General features: G+C 41.8%; 1 protein-coding gene across 2 annotated transcripts in view; it reads left to right on the top strand.

Annotated features, from left to right (window-relative positions):
* The first annotated feature begins 9,654 nt into the window (after positions 1-9,654).
* The window catches only part of slain1 (SLAIN motif family member 1), a 50,816-nt gene continuing 41,524 nt past the window's right edge, over positions 9,655-18,946 (top strand). Inside the window, exon 1 of one of the 2 annotated variants that reach the window (XM_008106870.3) lies at positions 9,655-10,205. In XM_008106870.3, the coding sequence (XP_008105077.1) occupies positions 9,808-10,205 (398 nt within the window). In that variant the 5' untranslated portion in view covers positions 9,655-9,807. The remainder of the gene's footprint in view (positions 10,206-18,946) is intronic. The other variant, XM_003218674.4, reaches the window with a different exon arrangement.

Genomic DNA, 18,946 nt, shown 5'->3' with positions numbered 1-18,946 from the left:
CTGAGGACATGCTCATGTTTTCACTTCTTCATCCCGACTGAGCAGTTGCAGCACTAGCAATGTGTATTTTATTGCCCTTACGGTAGATTGCCTAAAGAGTAAGCCAAGAAAGGAAAGATGTTTCTGTGAATACTAAAACGTTGCACATAAAAGAAAGGGACAATGATGCAGAATCTCTTATTTCTAAAAAAAGAAAAAAAATCAATGTTGACAATTTTAAAAAGATTTTTTAAAAAAACTATTTTGCATATCACTAGAGCTGAGTGTTTCATTTTCCTTTGATGACTCCTTTATAGAAACAGCCAAAGGAATAGTTTGCTGGCAGCTGTTTTAATGAATGGCTTGTCTTCAATAATGCATTCATTTAGCTGCATTGAGGAATGCACTCATAAATTACAGGGATATTGGTGAGTCATCAAATCCATTTTCCCAACTACATGATAAAGCCACTTCTTCATTTAATAAATCAGAGGCACAATATCAAAAAGAAAGGCAGGGGGGAGTGGAACCCAAAAAGAAGTGACTTTTCTCACAATCTTCTTTATTTATGTTTCCAGACTTTGAGGGAGTTGGGTGGAGAAAAAGGCTGAGTTTAATATTCTAAGCATGTGAAATGTCTTTCTGCAGTGGTTAACTCTTAATTTTTGAAATTGCAGGTAATGACAACGTTATAACTATCACTGTCCGTCTATCGTCTATCATCTCCCTGTCTCACAAAATGTCAAAATAGCATGTAATAAACTAAATTTAAAACAAATTGAAGTAGTTGAAATAATTTAAAACAAAAAGGATATTGTCAGCTATATAAAAGCACATTAAAAATAATCACCATCACTAGAATTCATTTGGATGTTCCCTTTTTGAATGGGAAGCTACTGAGTGATGGTTTCCCCACCTACACACAAACAAGCTCTCTTGTTTACTCTGTGCCATTGAACCTGGTGAATTTCCAGGAAAGAAGGAAACAATTGTAGCCAATAAGTACAAATATGATGCCAATTCCTGGCACACTGGGGAAAAAACAGCTGATCCCCCACATCAAATAGTCTGAGAAACTCTGCTCTACATGAACTGTTTAAAAACAGTACTATTAAAACAATACAATGCCCGCTTAAAAGCCCTTCTTTTAAAAAATATATGTGGTTAATGCATCAAAACATCTTGTCTAGCTTAAATTTCAATACATTTGCCATCCTCTAGTACATTGTAGATGTCAGGCACTGTTTCAAAACCTTTTAATCTAAGGCCCCATATACACTGCTACTAGGTAACTCCAATACATATCCAGGGCCCCCTCCACACAGCTGAATAAAATCCAGAAGTTCCAGAAGAACTTGGGACTCTTGATGAAATTCCATAGGAGCCATAATAACATCCTTGAAGCAACTGTCTTGTTTACAAACATGCAAGCAGTATGCAATGGAAAAAAAATCAGCATCACTATAGTTGGTAGCAGATATGCAGAGCATAACCTTTCTGCAAAGTTTTCCTACCACTTTACTCGCATGGCCACAAAGCCCATTGAGGAAAGAGTCAAAGCCACTAAAGGGGCATTAAAGTTTGTTTTTTTTTTTGCCAAATCCAAGACTACTTATTAGGGAACACTTAGGTGTGCATAGTGATGAATTGGTTCACAACAGTCAGAAAGCAAGGTTTAAAACATCTATTATTTAAACACAAGGCAATATGTGAGGTTACTTTCTTTTTAACTTTGTAGGGTAAAAGAAAAAAATAAAATAATAAATCATTCTTGCTTCTCCCCATTTTACTCAGGTATACAAAATTTCCCCTCTAGCAGTGTGAATACTTACTCTAGATCAGTGGATCTCGACCCGTGGGTTTCTAGGTGTTTTGGCCTACAACTCCCAGAAATCCCAGCCAACAGTTTATCATCTATTAGGATTTCTCGGAGTTGAAGGCCAAAGATTGTGAACCACTGCTCTAGATGGAAGGTCAGATAAGGTTTGCGTATCTCCAGATGAAGGGAATCTGAATTCAACATAGAAATCCAGGATGAGAGAGATTAAGGCTGAATCTACACTGCCAAATAATGCACTCTGATCTTCATTGAACTGCATTATATGGGTCTACGCTGACTATAAAATAAAGTTCAAACGGTATTATTTGGTTTTCTAGATCCATCCATAAATTCCCTTCCAAATCTCTCATCAGCACTCCATTTGAGCCAGAAAACTGTCATGGATATCACGCTTCCTTCTAGGAATCCACCACTTCATCATACAGTTCCTAATCCTAACAGAGATTAGCCAAATGGTTTTGTTGTTGCAAAACCAGTGAACAGCTTTGAATCTCTTTAAAAGGTAGATCAGTTGCAGGAATATAATCAAAAGGAAAAGGGTCAGCCTTTTCTCCTGGGATAATGAACTAAAAGGGTTTGGATCCACATGAAACACTTTAAAAGACAAAAGTATTAAAGATTTCACAGAGGCATCTCTCCATGGAACTGATTCATTAAACTGAGGCTGCCCTGACCTTCTGTGCAATAAAGCTACACATAGAAGTCAGGTTTATTTAGTGGTATCTTAGATGAGATTAACAAGTGAAACTGCTTGCTGTCATTCAACAGATGTCTTTGTCAGTGGTTCAGAATAAGAAACTATGTTGTAGAAACACCAAGTAAAACACACACATGGAATTTGAAGAAAGATTCCATTTTTTCTGAGTTGCAAATATTAGTGTTCAGTCCAAAGTGTTTATAAAGCAACAAATAGTTTACTTCCAAATATTGGGGAGGCATTAACCACATATGTATTGTGATTGCCATAATGTCTTTCCCTGAGAAAATGTATTGCTCAGAGTTGAAGATCTTGCTTTGCTTGTGGAAGGTCACAGATCTTAGTAAATATTGAACAAAACAGATGGTGATTTGAGGCAGTTTACGATTCCTCATTCCCTGGTAACATAAAGTATGTAAGGGCAGTTAACAATTACAGTTTGAATTGAATAGAAATATAGTCATAAACATGATGACAAAAGTGAAGAGTAACTAACAAAAGGGGAAGACCAAGAACACAAGTAAAAAACATATTCCATTGAAAGCTTAGGAGAGCAAAGCTTTCAATGCAATATGTCTTTACTTGGTGCTGGAAAGACAACAAAGTAGATGCTATTTGAGGGTCCTTCCACACTGCCATATAACCCAGAATAGTAAGGATGAAAATCCCACAATATCTGTTTTGAAATGGCTTATCTGAGTCCACACTGCCATATATTCCACTTCAAAGCAGATGTGGGATTTTATTCAACGGTATGGAAGGGACCTGAGTATCCCTGGAGAAAGTACCTGAAAGTCAGTGAGCCACCACCAAAAACACCTGATTTCCAGTGACTACTGATTTCGTATGCTTCTTGCCGATTTTAATGATTGTTTTATTGCTATTGATATTTTACTGGTATAATTGTTTTATAGTCGTGTTACTGATATTGATTGTTTTATCGGACTAGGCCCCATGTAAGCCACCCCGAGTCCCTTCGGGGAGATGGGGCGGGGTATAAAAATAAAGTTATTATTATTATTATTATTATTATTATTATTACTCAACAAAATTCTGAAGGACACAGGAACATCTTAGGAAAATGTTTTAAAATGTAGGCAAGTTCATGAGACTATATACTTTTCCAAATATCCTAATTCAAAGTAGCACATAGCTTTATAGTTCAGTCTGCACATGAAATTGTATCCAGAAATGAATTAGAAACCTTTGAGTATCAGTATTGTCCAGTTACAGTCATCTGTTTGGCTAATTATTCTTGAACTAGATGTAACTTTTGACTTGTATTCAAGGGCGGGTCAATGTGCAATCTATAATGGCAATCAAGTCTACAGCTATCCTAAGTAAGGATACAGTGGCAATGCTTTATCTTACAAGAGTAAACCACAGATGGCACAACACCCTACACTCCAAAGAAGCACTACAAGCTATTAACTTGATTCTCAAGAAGAATGTACAATATAATCTTCTAGAGCATATTGAATGCTGTATGCCAGTTCCAGAGAAGCACCCCTAAATGGTGCCTCCATCCAGTGGCAGTTTATTTATTTACAGTATTTACATTACACCCTTCTCACCCCGAAGGGAACGCAGGGTGAATTACAATACACATGTACACGGCAAACATTCAATGCCATTATTAGACATACAACATATATATAGACACAGAGGCAATTTAACATTTTTCCAGCTTCTGGCTTCATGAGGGTATGCTCGATTCCGGCCACAGGGGGAGCTGCCACTTCATTGTCCACTTGTGACACCGAGTCCTTAATGGTAGTACTTCCTCATTCCTTTCCGCATGTTGCAGGCAGATTTTATGGTGTTGTAAATTAAGTTAAATTAGCTTCCTTGCATAAGAGGTACCTAGAATTTTCTACTTAACATTTCCTGTGATTTCTTGCTTCTCAGCAGGGGGTTGGACTGGATGGCCCACAAGGTCTCTTCCAACTCTATGATTCTATGAACAGATACAACTATTTTTGAGCTGCTTAGGTGGGCAGTGAGCTAGGCTATTTAACGGTCAGGAGCTCAATCCAACCGATCTCATGACCTCTCGGTCAGTAGTGATTTATTGCAGCTGGCTACTAATCAGCTACACCACAGCCCAACCCAGTTGGTGAGTATGTGAATACATACAATTAAAGCTGCAGCCTAAGCTTTAAAGGAGCTGTCCAAGTTGCTGAACTTTAGCCCCAAAAGGGGTTTAGTTGCCTGAATAACTCCTTTAAAGCACTTTGGACATCTTCTTTGGCCCCATCTACACTGTCAAATAATGCAATTTGAAACTGCATTATCTGGTCAGTGTAGGCTCATATAATGCAGTTTAACTGTACTGACCTGCATGATATGGGCCTCACATACATACAAATCCAACTTAATAACAAACCTGCAGAATCTAACTTGAGGACTACCTGTATTCCCTTCCAGAGGTTATTAATTGGAAATATGCCTCACCCCAGCCGGTACAGCCAATTGTAAGGGATGATAGCAATTCTAGTCCAGTAAAATACAGGATGTCTCTTTCCATGACAGCTTTGAAAGGAAAGACCACATATTACTTGTTCCAAAAATAGAGATTTGTGAGTGCCTCCTACAAGTCATTTGGAAGCCATCCCTTCAATGAAAAAGACTTGAATCCTTTATTGGATCCAGGTAGCCATATCCTCCTGGAAATGTAAGACAAAAAGAGCAATGATGGAGCAAACACATAGTAAGGCACACTGTTCAAAGTACCTTATTCACAGTCATCTGGCTGTGAGCAACCACTGAAATTCACTCAGAGAAAGAAAAACAAGGTGGCTCCTTACCAACATTCGGCAATTCTGCTGCATAGAAGCAGACATTCAAGGGGAGATAGAAACAAGTGATGTTGTGAACAACATACAGAGGAAGTAAATTACAATGAGATCTTAAGATCTTCCTCTGAGTCTGGAAGAAGCAGACTCTGTTGGACAATGCTGAGCAGATACACTTTGAGCAACAAGACAGCATTTGCTTTTCAGAAAGATACATCCTTGTGGATAATCTCTATAGAAATCGACCTCATATTAAATTGATTGTGCAACGCTTTTGTGCATATTTTTAAATAAAAAGCATTTTATAAATAAATATGATCATCATCCTCATTCTAATTTTGTTTATTTTATTTATTTCCAGTGTTTGACTTTTGAGACTGAAGCTTTAGAGCCTGAGAGTCTTGTATGTTCCCAGTGTTTCCTTGTCTACATGATATTCACAATGGAATTGTTACATGTCAATACATGCCAATTAAGAGGGACCCTTTCTCCAAAATGATTGGGCATTGAAAGCACATGCGCAGCTTTCATTCAGATTACCAATTATTTAAATAATCAGCCTATATTGACGCTTTGCATTTTTGCGGTGTTAAATTTGCATAATCACAATCCCAAAACTGGCAGTTTTGGGCTCTAATTATATGGTTTATTATGTTCTTTCCAGGATGGCATTCTGTATCACAGAAGCAGAGACAACGCCTACTTCTTTGTGTAGCATCAAATGGAGAAATTTTGAAGTTTTGAAGGCTCTGAATACCATCTAATCCAGCCTTCCTCAAACCTCCAGAGGTATTGAACAACAATTCCCATCCTTTCCAGCCAGCAAAAAAGAGATTGCCCTCAGGAATAAAATAGTCCCAATGCAACAATAAGGCAGTTGTAAGAAAATACTGCATTTAATTGTGTTTCCTTTTTTATTTTGCGATTTGTTTTTACACATGTTTTGCTTTCATCTATGCTGAGCACTGCCTTGGGTCCCATATTGGGGGAAAGGCAGAATACAAACCAAATCCAATATACAATAAATCAGTAAGCATCTATAAAAATAGCAATAGCAAATAAAACCAGCAGTCCAAAAATGATTTCTTAGTCACTTAGAATAATTGGTTTCCAGAGCTTTCCTGAAGGTCTGCAAAGAACTTGATGCAAAGAAGGCGAATGACTGAGGGATTCTGGGAAGTAAAGTCAGAACAGGGAATTTTAGTTCTAATTTGAGTAAAACAATGAATGAAACTTGTAAGTTTCTGCTTATGAATTCAATGGATCTTCTCCAGCTGGGACTAACATAAGATTTATAGAAACCTGTTTTAACTATGAGTTTTCCAAATACATTAAGACCATAGAAAACAAAGAGAGAAAGTAGCTATGAATATCTGAAGCTTCGTGGATTACAGTGAGTGCTGACATACCCCGAAGGCACCGCATCTTCTCTGATCTTGGAAGCTAAGCAAGGTCAGACCCGCTTAATACTTGGATGTGGGGTCACCAAGGAATACCTTGTGCTGCAGGCTATATTTTCAGACAAAGGCAACACCAAACCTCATCTGACAGTTCTTGCCAAGGAAGCCTTATGATAGGGTCACCATAGGTTGGGGTTGACTTGAAGGCACAGAACAACAGAGTGTGTTTTGTAATGAAAGTGTGCCAAAGTCTGTACCTGTCTGTTCAGAAATTCCATTCGTCTCTATGAGGCTTATCCCTGAGTTAGGAGCCCCTGGTGGCACAACCCTTGTGCCAGCAGGACTGCTGACTGAAAAATTGGTGGTTCAAATCCGGGGAGCGCGGTGAGCTCCCATATGTCAGTCTAGCTTCCCATGTGGGGACATGAGAGAAGCCTCCCACAGAATGGTGAAACATCTGGGCAACGTCCTTGCAAACAGCCAATTCTCTCACACCAAAAGTGACATGTTTCTCAAATTGCTCCTGACATGAAAAAAAAAATCCCTGAGTGAGTGGATATATTGTCTTATTCAAATCAAGCATCACTTTATCTCCACATCAGGGATAGCTTCTTATCACTTAAGTTTCAAACACCATCATTGAGCTCACTTGGATACCATCCATTGTGCCATAGGAGAACAACAGAAATGGGAAAATGGCTTTTACCCCCCAAAACAGGAATGGACAACCTGTGGCTCTGTTTTCCTTTGATGCTCACAAACTGGTGGGACCACCTTCACATTCCCTTCCTTAGTCAAGGAGAGAAGGAAAATATGATCCCACATCTTCCAAGTTGGTTATTTACTGCTGTTAATAGTGATAGATGAGCAAGATGCTGAGGTGAGGTTATGGCAGATATGGGCAAACCTAGGCCCTCCAGCTGTTTTGAACTTCAGATCCCATAATTCCTAATAACCTACTGGCTATTAGGAATTGTGGGGGTTGAAGTCCAAAATACCTGGAGGGCCAAACCTGGGTTATGCAGTGCTCAGATACCTGCTGGATTGACTGGGTGGGAACAGCTCTCACCCTTTTGGGTTCTGGTGCTCTTTGCTCAAACCACAAGCACCCACTGGCTGAGGAATGGGGGTGCACTGAGTTGTGTGTGCGTGTATGTGGTGAATATATGTGAATATGCATTTACTCTTGCTCAGGAACTGAAATATGCATGCAGGGGAATGAGTGTCCATCCTCTGCCTGGAATACCATACAGACCTCAACTCTTGGTCTAGAACTAAAAAAGACAGCATTTTGGGTGGCCACAGCTTGAGTCAAGTGTAGCGAAGGTCCACTTCAGTTGTCCAAGACTTGGCAGTGAATAGCATGTGCGCTCCACTGGATCACCAGAGAGCCAACCCACGAACAACCAGCCCTGGAGTCACAAAGCCATCCCTAAACAGCATCCAGCACAATATCACAAGAGCCCTTTCATTCATTCCTGGTTGAGGAAGGGAGGTGTTAAGAAAACAGAAGGAAGAAATATACTGGGGGTGAGAGTGGTGATCCAATTCACCCCGTCTTTGCTTGTTATCCTTGTCCCCCAATCAATACATGCGGAATGGACTGAATTCTTCTTTAACATCCTCAAAGTTCTTTGTTCAAAACTATTTTCTCTGAAAGGGTCAGGAAGATAATGCTGGAAGGGCCCAGGAAGCTGACGGTGGATGGAAAATGTCAAGGAAGATGATGCTGGAAAGGCCAAGAAGATAATGAGAAGTCAGATCTGGCCACGGCGGACCATGCCTTAGTTACATCCCATCTGGATTCCTGTTAACGCACTCTATATGGGGCTGCCTCTGGAGAGTGCTTGGAAACTTCAACTGGTCCAAAGAGCTGCAGCCAAGTGTTCAAAACTCTGAGAACTGGGAAGCCCTGGCCCTCGAGTGTTGTAACTGGAGGTCAGCTTTTACTTACAGTGCTATGGATTTTGAAGATGAATGAATCATGGACGGAAGGGAGAAACACGCCTTGCCAAGATCACCTTCCATCTGGAAATCTACATCCTCATTGTGAAAGACCATGCCGATCCAGAAGAGGTCTCTACAGTCACTAACAGACCAATACTATCTAGCCTTGGGAAGACAATCGTACTCAGATACGAGGGATGACCTATAGTAGTATATTATAGTGTGTGTTTGTGCATATCTGGTATGTCTACACATGTATTTAGAGCTATCCATACATATTATACACATACCTATGAACATTTATATGTTCTTTGAAAATATTGAAACTGGAGAGCGGTGTGAGCTTTTGCTGGTAGCCCCAGCTTCTGCCAACCCAGCAGTTCTAAAACATGCAAATATGAGTAGATCAATAGGTACTGCTCCAGCGGGAAGGTAACGGCACTCCATGCAATCATGCCGGCCACTTGACCTTGGAGATGCCTATGGACAATGCCGGCTCTTCGGCTTAGAAATGGAGATGAGCACCAACCCCGAGAGTCAGACTTAATGTCAGGGGGAAACCTTTACATTTACCTAAACCACTTTTTAAAAACCTGAAACATTTCGGCTACAGTCTGCTGGAAAGGCTCCTGGTCAGGACCACCTCCTTCATCCTTTCCCTTGCTCGCTTGACTTCATAACAGGTCCTCCTCCTCATCCCTTCCTCCCTCCCTCTCTCCCTCCCTTCCTGCTTTGATTGTATATCAACTGATGTTTTTTAGGGCTTGTCCCCATGTGAGCCGCCTCGAGTCCCTTCGGGGAGATGGAGGCAGGTTAAAAGAAATATAATTATTATTGCTCCCTCCCTTCCTTACATCTCTCCTGATCTTTTCAAAGTCTGGGGGAAATCATTCCTTCCAAGGGGAGGGGGAGTAGGGGTGTGGCCTGTTCTCCCTGGCCCCGCCCCTTTCGCTTACCCCGCACAGGCAGCCAGGCCCCGCCCCTCGCTCCCTCCCCTCCCCGCCCGGCTTTGTTCCCATTGTGTGCCTGCTCTGCCTGCCTTTCCCATCCATCCGCGGCCGAGAAGGCAGGGCGGAGGCGGAGGGAGAGAGAGAGCGAGAGCGAGAGAGAGCGCGAGGCCTGTTCGTCCAGCGGCGGAGGGCGCGAGGGATGGAGGCCGCGCTGCTGCAGCCCCTGGCGGCCGAGGTGAAGCCCGGCGGGGCGGTGAGCGCCGAGCTGGAGGTGAAGAAGCTGCAGGAGCTGGTGCGCAAGCTGGAGAAGCAGAACGAGCAGCTCCGCAGCCGCGCCTCGGCCTCGCCTCCGGGCTCGGGCAGCTCCCCGCTGCAGCAGCTGCTCCTCTCCTCCCTCCAGGCCCAGCAGCACGCCCTCCCCGCCGCCTCGCCCCCGGCGCTGAGCCCCAGCGGGGAGCCCTTCGTCTACTTCAAGCCCTCGCCCGGAGACGGAGGAGGGGGGTCCCAGGAGGGCCTCCTCCCCGCCGCCACCTTCCTGGACGACGTGGAGGTGCTGGACCTGCGGGCGGAGCGCCAGGAGAGGGACGCCGAGACCTGGTGGGTCAACACAGCGAGAAGGAGCCCCGAATTGCCTTGAGCCCCTTGCCCTGCCCTTTCCAGCCCTCCAGGCCTGTTGCCTTCCAAAGCAGAGAGCGTGGCGTTTGATTCCTCTCTCCCTCTGAACGCGCTCCTTGCCTTGGCGGGATTTCAGGACTGTGGCCAGCGACTCCTTGGGCTGCTTGTTGTGCTCCCACACAGCTGAATAAAACCGCACATTATCGGCTCTGAATTGGGATATATGGCCGTGTGGATTCAGGGAGCCCCGTTCAAAGCAGATATTGTGGGATTTTCTGCCTTGTGGAACGGCCCTGAGGTGATTTATGGCGCCGCAGCGAGGCCGTGCCTTCTCTGCGTGGGAAGCCCGCCGCCTTCTTTTTCGCAGCCAAGGCGGCCCCTCCGTTGAGAACAGGGAGCACAAAGGGGACCCAGGCATCAAACACGACACAAAAGGGGGGCCCGCTTGGATTTCACGCCTACAGCTCCATCTCCCTGCCTTTCTCCTCCTCTCTCCCGCGCTTTTTCTCCCCCACAGCCATATCACGCAGAATACCAAGGCAGGAAAACCCGCAATAGCTTCTTTGAACTGGGTTATCAGAGTCCACACTGCCATACATCCCAGTTCAAAGCAGATAAGCCTCATTATAATTCCATTCTGAATTTTACTAGGTCCCTCTTATCTGGGTATTTTAATTGAATGATTCTATCTTTATATTGCTGCTGCAGTCCCCCCCCCCCCATGAAGTTTGACTGAATTGTATTGGTGGTTGTTTGATATTATTACTGTTGTATTAACTTTTGTTTTATTACCTTATTATGTTTGAACCTGTGTATATTGTGTTTGAACCTGTGTATATTGGGGTGGCACAGTGTGTTAAAGTGCTGAGCTGCTGAACTTGCGGACCGAAAGGTCCCAGGTTCAAATCCCGGGAGCAGAATGAGCGCCCACTGTTAGCCCCAGCTCCTGCCAACCTAGCAGTTCGAAAACAAGCAAATGTGAGTAGATCAATAGGCTCCGGCGGGAAGGTAACGGCGTTCCATGCAGTCATGCCGGCCACTTGACCTTGGAGGTGTCTATGGACAACGCCGGCTCTTTGGCTTTGAAATGGAGATGAGCACCAACCCCCAGAGTCAGACATGACTGGACTTAACGTCAGGGGAAACCTTTACCTTTATATTGTGCTAATGTATTTGTGTTGTTATTCTTGTAACAATGTGTCCCCGAGTCCCCGCGGGGAGATGGTGGTGGGGTATAAATAAAGCTTTATTATTATTATTATTATGTGAGATTTTATTCAGCTGTGTGGAAGGGGCCCAGCCTTCACCCTGTTGTTGTCAAAGGCTTTCATGGCTAGAATCACTTGGTTCCTGTGAGTTTTCCGGGCTGTATGGCCATGTTCCAGAAGCATCCTTTCCTGATGGCAGGCATCCTCAAAGCTTGTGAGGTCTGTTGGAAACTAGGCAAGTGGAGTTTCTAGATCTGTGGAAGATTCAGGGTGGGAGAAAGAATTCTTGTCTGTTTGGGGCAAGTGTGAATGTTTCAATTGGCCACCTTGATTAGCATTGAACAGCCTTTCAGTTTCAAGGTCTGGCTGCTCCCTGCCTGGGGAATCTTTTGTTGAGAGGTGTTAGCTGGCCCTGATTGTTTCATGCCTGGCACTCTCCTGGCTTCTGAGTGTTCCTCTTTATTTACTGTCCTGATTTTAGAGGTTTTTTTTAATACTGGTAGCCAGATTTTGTTCATTTTCATTGTTGCTTGTGGATTTCAATGGCCCTGCATGATGCTTGTTGGAGTAGTCCAGCATTCCTGTGGTCTCAAAATAATATGCTGTGTCCAGGTTGGTTCATCAAGTGCTCTGCTATGGCTGAATTCTCTGGATGAGTTAGACTGCAGTGCCATAGCAGAGCACTTGATGAATCAACCTGGACACAGCATATTATTTTGAGACCACATAAATGATGGACCACTCCAACAACCACCATGACAGACTACACGGAAAAGCCACTGAAACCCACAAGCATGTGGACAATTTCAACAGAAAGAAGGAAACCATGAGCATGAACACAATCTGGCTACCACTATTTAAAAAACCTCTAAAAGCAAAACAGTAAATAAAGAAGAGCATTCAGAAAACGGGAATTCCAGACAGGAAACAATCAGGGCCTGAAAACACCTCCCAACAAAGGATTCCCACAGGCAGGAAGCAGCCAGACTTTGAAGCTGCAAAGCTCTTTAATGCTAATAAAGCTGACCAAGTGCAACATTCACACTTGCCTCCAGCAGACAAGAGTTCTTTCTCCCATGATATATAAACCCCACTAGCCTAGTTTCCAACAGACCTCACAACCTCTGAGGATGCCTGCCATAGATGCAGGTGAAACGTCAGGAAATAATGCTTCTGGAACATTGGAAAACAACCCAGAAAACTCACACCAACCCAGTTCCATCCTGTTGTTCCTCTCAATGTGAACAGAGCCTTTAATCAGTCGGACTTGCCTCCTTTCAGCCCTTGGTTCAGTGGGTCTCTTGTGTTGTGCACACCTTCCGGTCCTCTTTCTATTTATGATTTTCTTAAGCAAGTAATTCTCAGAGGGACACCATGCCTTCAATTCCAAGACAGATTTTGTTCCCTATTTATTATTTATTTATGTATTTACTATATTTATATCCCACTTTCTCTCACCTTGAAGGGGACTCAAAGCGGCTAGATAAACGTCTCTAAAAAATGGGGTGCATCTTAGAATTGCAGCTGTGTCTTATGCATTTTTGTTGGTGGTGGTGGTACTGAAATTAGGCTGCATTTTCCAATCACTGGCTCAGGAAACAGGGTAGTTTTGCCTCTGAAATATATCACACAGCACCTGTCTTTTGTTGGCAATCTCTCATCCATTTCGCAATCAGAGCTGATCCTGATAAGCTTCCAAAGTTCGGGATCCGCCCCCCCCCCCTTTTTTTTTTTTTTTTTTTTGCTCTTTAAGTAGGTCTACTCTGATTTTAATAACCAGTTGAACCCAGGCCCTTTTAAGGGTTAATAGCTCCCATCAGAAGGAGGGATTGGAGGGAGGGAGAGAAGTAAAAGGGGAGATGCTTCCTCACATCCACTTCTTCCCTCCCCAATTGCTTTCTTTTCAAATGCGGGTTTTGAAATGAATCTTTGCAAAGGTAAGGGCAGATGGGAACTACCTAAATGCCCATCTGCCTGTATGTGTCATTGCATATTGAATGACAGTTGCCACCTCTCGAACCCTCTTGTCCCTTTAAAGAAGCAGCTGTCATGATTCAACTACAGCCAGGACTAAGTGGTTTGGTTCTCCATTATGCTTTATTTTTCCCTCCCCGCTGTTGCCAGTCCTTCCTCCTTCTCTTCATCTGTTTCTGCAAATGAAACCTATTCTTAAAATTGCTAAGAAGTATAATTAGGAAAGCTTGACACAACACACCTTGTTTCTGACTGTGATATAGTTATAAATTGGGAGCGGCCTGTTAAAAATCAATGCATCGTAATAAAGAAGAGTGCTGATTTCATTTGGTTGTTTTTTGAGAGGAGGAAGCCATGTTTTATATTTATCTAAGGCTTCTTTCTTTACTGTTCCTGGTAGGTCTCTTAAAAAAATACTAATGCAAATTATTTGTGTTTGCACATGGAAGTCATCCACACAGAAGGAAATATATTGATTTATTTAAGCCTTTCCCTGCCATGAATAGCATCTACATGTGCTTACAGCTGGTTGGCCCATGCCCAGAATTGTTTTGAAAGCATAACTACATTCCTTAGCTTCTCTAGAGCCCATGTATCAAACTCAAGGCTTTCAGGCCAAATCCACACCTCCATGACATTTTATGTGGCCCCCAGATGCTGGACTACAACTCCTGTATTCTTTATCATTGGACGCCATGGCTAGAGTTGATTGGAGTCAGGATACAGGAACATCTGGAAGGATGCTATTTGTTCAGTTTAGTCAGGAGAGTAAGATTTGAATTGAGATATAAGGCTTGTGAATAGGATACCTGAAGTTAAAATGTCATTTAACCTTTCCCCAACCACAAGTACAGTTAGATTGCAATCCCCATTATCCCCAGTCCATATGTTATATAATCAAAAGGGATGGGCTTTGTTGTTCAGCAACATCTGGGAACCAACATTCTACAAAAACTGATTCGACAGACCTTTGAAGGCAACCATAAGGCTGATGTGGTCCCCATTGAAAATGTGTGACACTCCTGCTCTAGACCAAGTTATCATTATAAATATAATCTGGCAATTTTGCACAAACCTAAAATGGACAATCAAAATCTGCAAACCTTCAGGATATTTTTAAGACATTTCCCACTCCAAATTCAGCTGAGACCATTCTGAACTGGCCAAAAATTTAGCAGTTTGCTTTTTCTATTCCCAGATGCCCTTTACCCCGCAAATCTCTGAAAAAACAATAAAAAGTCCCTCAGTCAGCCAAAATACTCACTAGAAGTGATGTTAACTCACTTTACATTTGCTGAAATGTGGTGGCACAGCCTCCTGGGGAGTATGGGGAGAAAATGGTATTGCCTACCTCTGATATAAGGGCATTTATCAGGTGAAATATTATTTCCATGTGGTGAGCTACCTAAGTTCAGCCATACTGACCTGGAGACAGAGGCTGCCCATGAGGGCTGTATTGCATTTTTAATGACAAGTTTTAGTTTTTTAAAATATGGAGAATTATGAAAGCAAGATATCTCCGAACATTTGCAGTCTATATTTTTTGTTGGCTATATACAGAATTTTGGTCTGTCGGTAGGCAAATGAACCAATTGTCCTCATTGTCTTTCAGATATATTATCACCTGTCGGGGAAATGGCTATGCATTGGTTAATCAGAAGATTATTGGTGATGACCTCCCTAACCTACAAATTACCCCTACAGAAGGGAGGTGTTCATAGTTTACAAACTGCCTAAAGCAGTGGTTCTCAACCTATGGGTCCCCAGGTGTTTTGACCTACAACTTTCAGAAATCCCAACCAGTTTACCAGCGTTTAGGATTTCTGGGAGTTGAAGGCCAAAACATCTGTGCACCCACACATTGAGAACCACTGGCCTAAAGAAAGCATTAGGTTTACTTTCCAGTGTCTTCTGTGAAAAAACAGGAGAGATTGAAATGAACCAGCTAGTATAGCCTACCAGATGGAGTAGATCCTGATAACCATGGGACCCATTTCTACTGTTTGCCAAAGGGAAAATGGTCTAGCTAAGAATTTGCTAGGTCCTGCAGTGATTATATATGTTTTTCCCAGGAATTCCCATTGAATTGCTTTGGTACCCTAGCAAATTCCTAGAGTAGAATTTCCAGAACCTCCAATGTAAGTCTGTCATGTTGTTGGGATCAGAAGTCAGGTAATTTAATGCTGTTTGGTGATATTCATGGTTTCAGGTAACTGTGGCTCAGCTAGAAACATATTCCCTATGGATACAAGCATCTTACTGCAATTGGCCAAATTAGCTATTGATTAAATACTAGAGAAAGAATGTGCTGTAAAGATTCTGCAAAAAGCAAACAGTAGAGAGCAGGGGCTCATGACTAATTATCAGGACCTTGATTGGAATGCAGAGATGCCCATTGACTGGTATCCTGTTTGTTCCTCCCAACATAGCCATGGAACCAATGGCTGAACAGTAAATCCTATTGATTCAATATAATCAGATCTAAAAACAGGATTTAGGACATTCTCTTTCAAAAACAGTAATTGGAGAATATGAAGAATCCCACCATTGTCTATTCTGTAATCCTCTTCCATGTATGTGTCCTCCTCGGAACATGAGTTGGGCTTTTGGTTAATACACCAATCCCTAACTTTTTAAAGGGCTGTGATTGACAAGGGAAATGGCCAAAAAATGCTGCTGTGCTCTGTGAAGAAGACAAGAGAGGATTGTATATTCAGTTGTACAGTGATTTATTGTAAGGGCTACCCTCATGTTCTTAGGCAGTGTGCATTGATGAGGTAGTTCTGAATTTCCCTTTATTGTTTTCTGTATTGCCCTGATGGCCAGATAAGGAAGTGGGTATTTTTGTGGTTTGTTTGTGGATATTTAGAAATGAATATTTACATATCTTTATGTTCTTTATACTGAAGGATACAAAATGGTATTAAAAATAACACTTATAATGGATGATAAAACTGCAGAACATGTCTTTAAAGCAAAGAAGTTGCAAAAATAAAGCAGACCAGAATAAGCAGTTAAATGCTGTGAGGCCACACAGAAATGATTGCAATATTGATCACCAGATTCATGACCAAAGTGGTGTTTGGGGCACCACAACTAAGAAAGAGCACTTTCTTTTTGGCATGTAGTCCTGTCCAGAAGCATGGATGTAACATGCAGCAGCCACAAGGCGAACATTAGTTCTTACCCTCTTGCACAGTTTACCAAGCTGTTTTTAACCCACAAAAGTTCCAGAGAGTAAATGCATCCATGTCTGTTCAAAAGTAAGTCCTGCTAGGTTCACTTTGGATGCATCTACACTGTAGAATTAATGCAATTTGATTCTATTTTGGGGATAACATTGTTAGCTTTTTTCTTTGGTCTAAACCCCAGAGTGGATTCACTGCTCCACTAACATGGAAGCATCAAAGTTAAAATATTGCCCCACCAGCACTGTTTATCTGTGTATATCTGCCTTCAAATCACCTGTGTATTTATGGTGATCCTAATAATTTCATAAAGTTTTTCTAGGCGAGAAATACTCAGAGGTAGTTTTTTTTTGTTCCTACCTCTAAAATAAAGCCTACTGTACTTGGTATTTGTTGGCAGTCTCCCACCCAAGTATTACCATAAGTAGGGCTAATCCAGTTTAACTTCCATGATCAGATAGGATCTGATGCCTTGAGGTCATTTTGGCCACTCCAGCAAAGTATGGTGTAAAATATGTACTAAAATTCATAGCAATTACTTAGGAGTAAACCTGATGAAGCTGGAGTTGTAATTCTATAACTATACTGTGACTGTACTGCAACTGTGTAGCCATTTTTCTCATGCAGAGAAAGGCTAGACTATCACTTTTAAAAGCAATTTACTGTGTTTCTAAACTTGGTTAGTTAGCAGTAAACTATATTCCTTGCAATTAAAGTGAAATAATGAATGGAACCATACTGGTTCCACTTGTTGTTTGTTTGTTTGTTTATTAAATGCTCTCTTTCTCCTGACGCTGACCTGTCAAAAGAAAAAGACATTTTCTATTAGTCCTTTATTTACAGTCTTTCTCAGTGAAACTTCTAGCTTCAAACCTGTGCAAGCCTGCGAGGGAGAAAGATCAAGGGTGCATCTACTCTGTAGTTTCAATGCAGTTTGACACCACTTTAACTGCCATGGCTCAATGCTATGGAATCCTGGTAGTTTGGTAAGGTATCAGCACTTTTTGGCAGAGAAGACTAAACTAGCACTAATTCATGGCAGTTAAAGTGGTCTCAATGAAACTCTTGTTGGTAAACTGTGCAGGAGAAAGGGCACACTTGTTATGTGATTGGAGATGTTTTGATACTGGAAAAAATTGGTCCTGAGGCCACATGTGACCATGGCTTATGCTTTCTCAGCCCCTGGTTTTAAAGCTTTATTCTGTTATGGTCAGATTGCATTATAGACTCACATTTAGGTGTTGGCATTAGAGCTGTGGTTTTAAGGATTTATTGACAATTGAATATGGCTCATTGAATCCTGTTTACCCAAAAGTTTTATCAATATTCAGCATATCATTAGATATTAACAATTTCCCCCCCGTCATATGTCCCAAGATCTTGGGATTTCTGTACTGGCATCTGAGTTACACATCTGAATGAGGTTTGTGACAGAATCAATCATTTTGTTGTAGTGCAGCCATGTTTAATCAATTAATTTAAAATAACCAGTTTTAAGATATATTCATGTAGAGGCTTTTAAAAATAATTGCATTATTTTTTTAAACACCAGGACTGAGATTGGGGGTGATGGATATCATCTTGGGAAAGTCATTTTGTCATGCCTTGATTAGAATGTTGACTACTGCAGATTTAATCGGTGTAGCTCAGGCATGGGCAAACTTGGGTCCTTCAGGTGTTTTGGACTTCAACTCCCACTATTTCTAACAGCCCCAGGCCCTTTCCTTTCCCTCCTCAGCCGCTTATTTAAAGAAATAATTAATTTAAAGTCATCTGATTAGTCAATGAAGACCATGAGGGTGGCAAGTATGGATGAACCTGTTCCTCACTCAAGATTTACAGTGATAGTAATTTAGGGGTGGTAATTGTCTGGTTCCCTAAATGCTAGACTGCAATTCCTAGCATTCATCACTATTATCTATGCTGGCTAGGTCTCTAGGGAGTCTAAAATCAGCTAATTGTCATTAATTTCCATTCTGGTGATTCTATAAATGAAGGGCCATCCAATATCTTGTTATTAACAGGTCTATTAAGATCTTGCCATTCAAGTCAATCCATCTGTAATATTGTCTTCTTGTTTCCTTTCTTCCACCCACTTTAACAAATATTATCATCTTTTCTAGTGAGTCATGTTGTCTCATGATATGTCCAAAGTACAGTAGCCCCAGTTTAATCATTTTGGATTCTAGGGAGTGTTCAGACTTGATTTGCTCTTTATTTGTCTTTGGGGCAGCCCAAGGTATGCATAGAACTTTCTTTTAGCACCACGTTTCAGATGAATTGATTCTCATTCTGTTAGCTGCCTTCACTTTTTTCACAACCATGCATAGAAATAGGAAATATAATTGCATGG

The sequence above is a fragment of the Anolis carolinensis genome, chromosome 3 (assembly GCF_035594765.1).
Source record: "Anolis carolinensis isolate JA03-04 chromosome 3, rAnoCar3.1.pri, whole genome shotgun sequence".
Lineage (NCBI taxonomy): Eukaryota > Metazoa > Chordata > Lepidosauria > Squamata > Dactyloidae > Anolis > Anolis carolinensis.
This window is presented reverse-complemented; position numbering and strand designations above follow the sequence as displayed.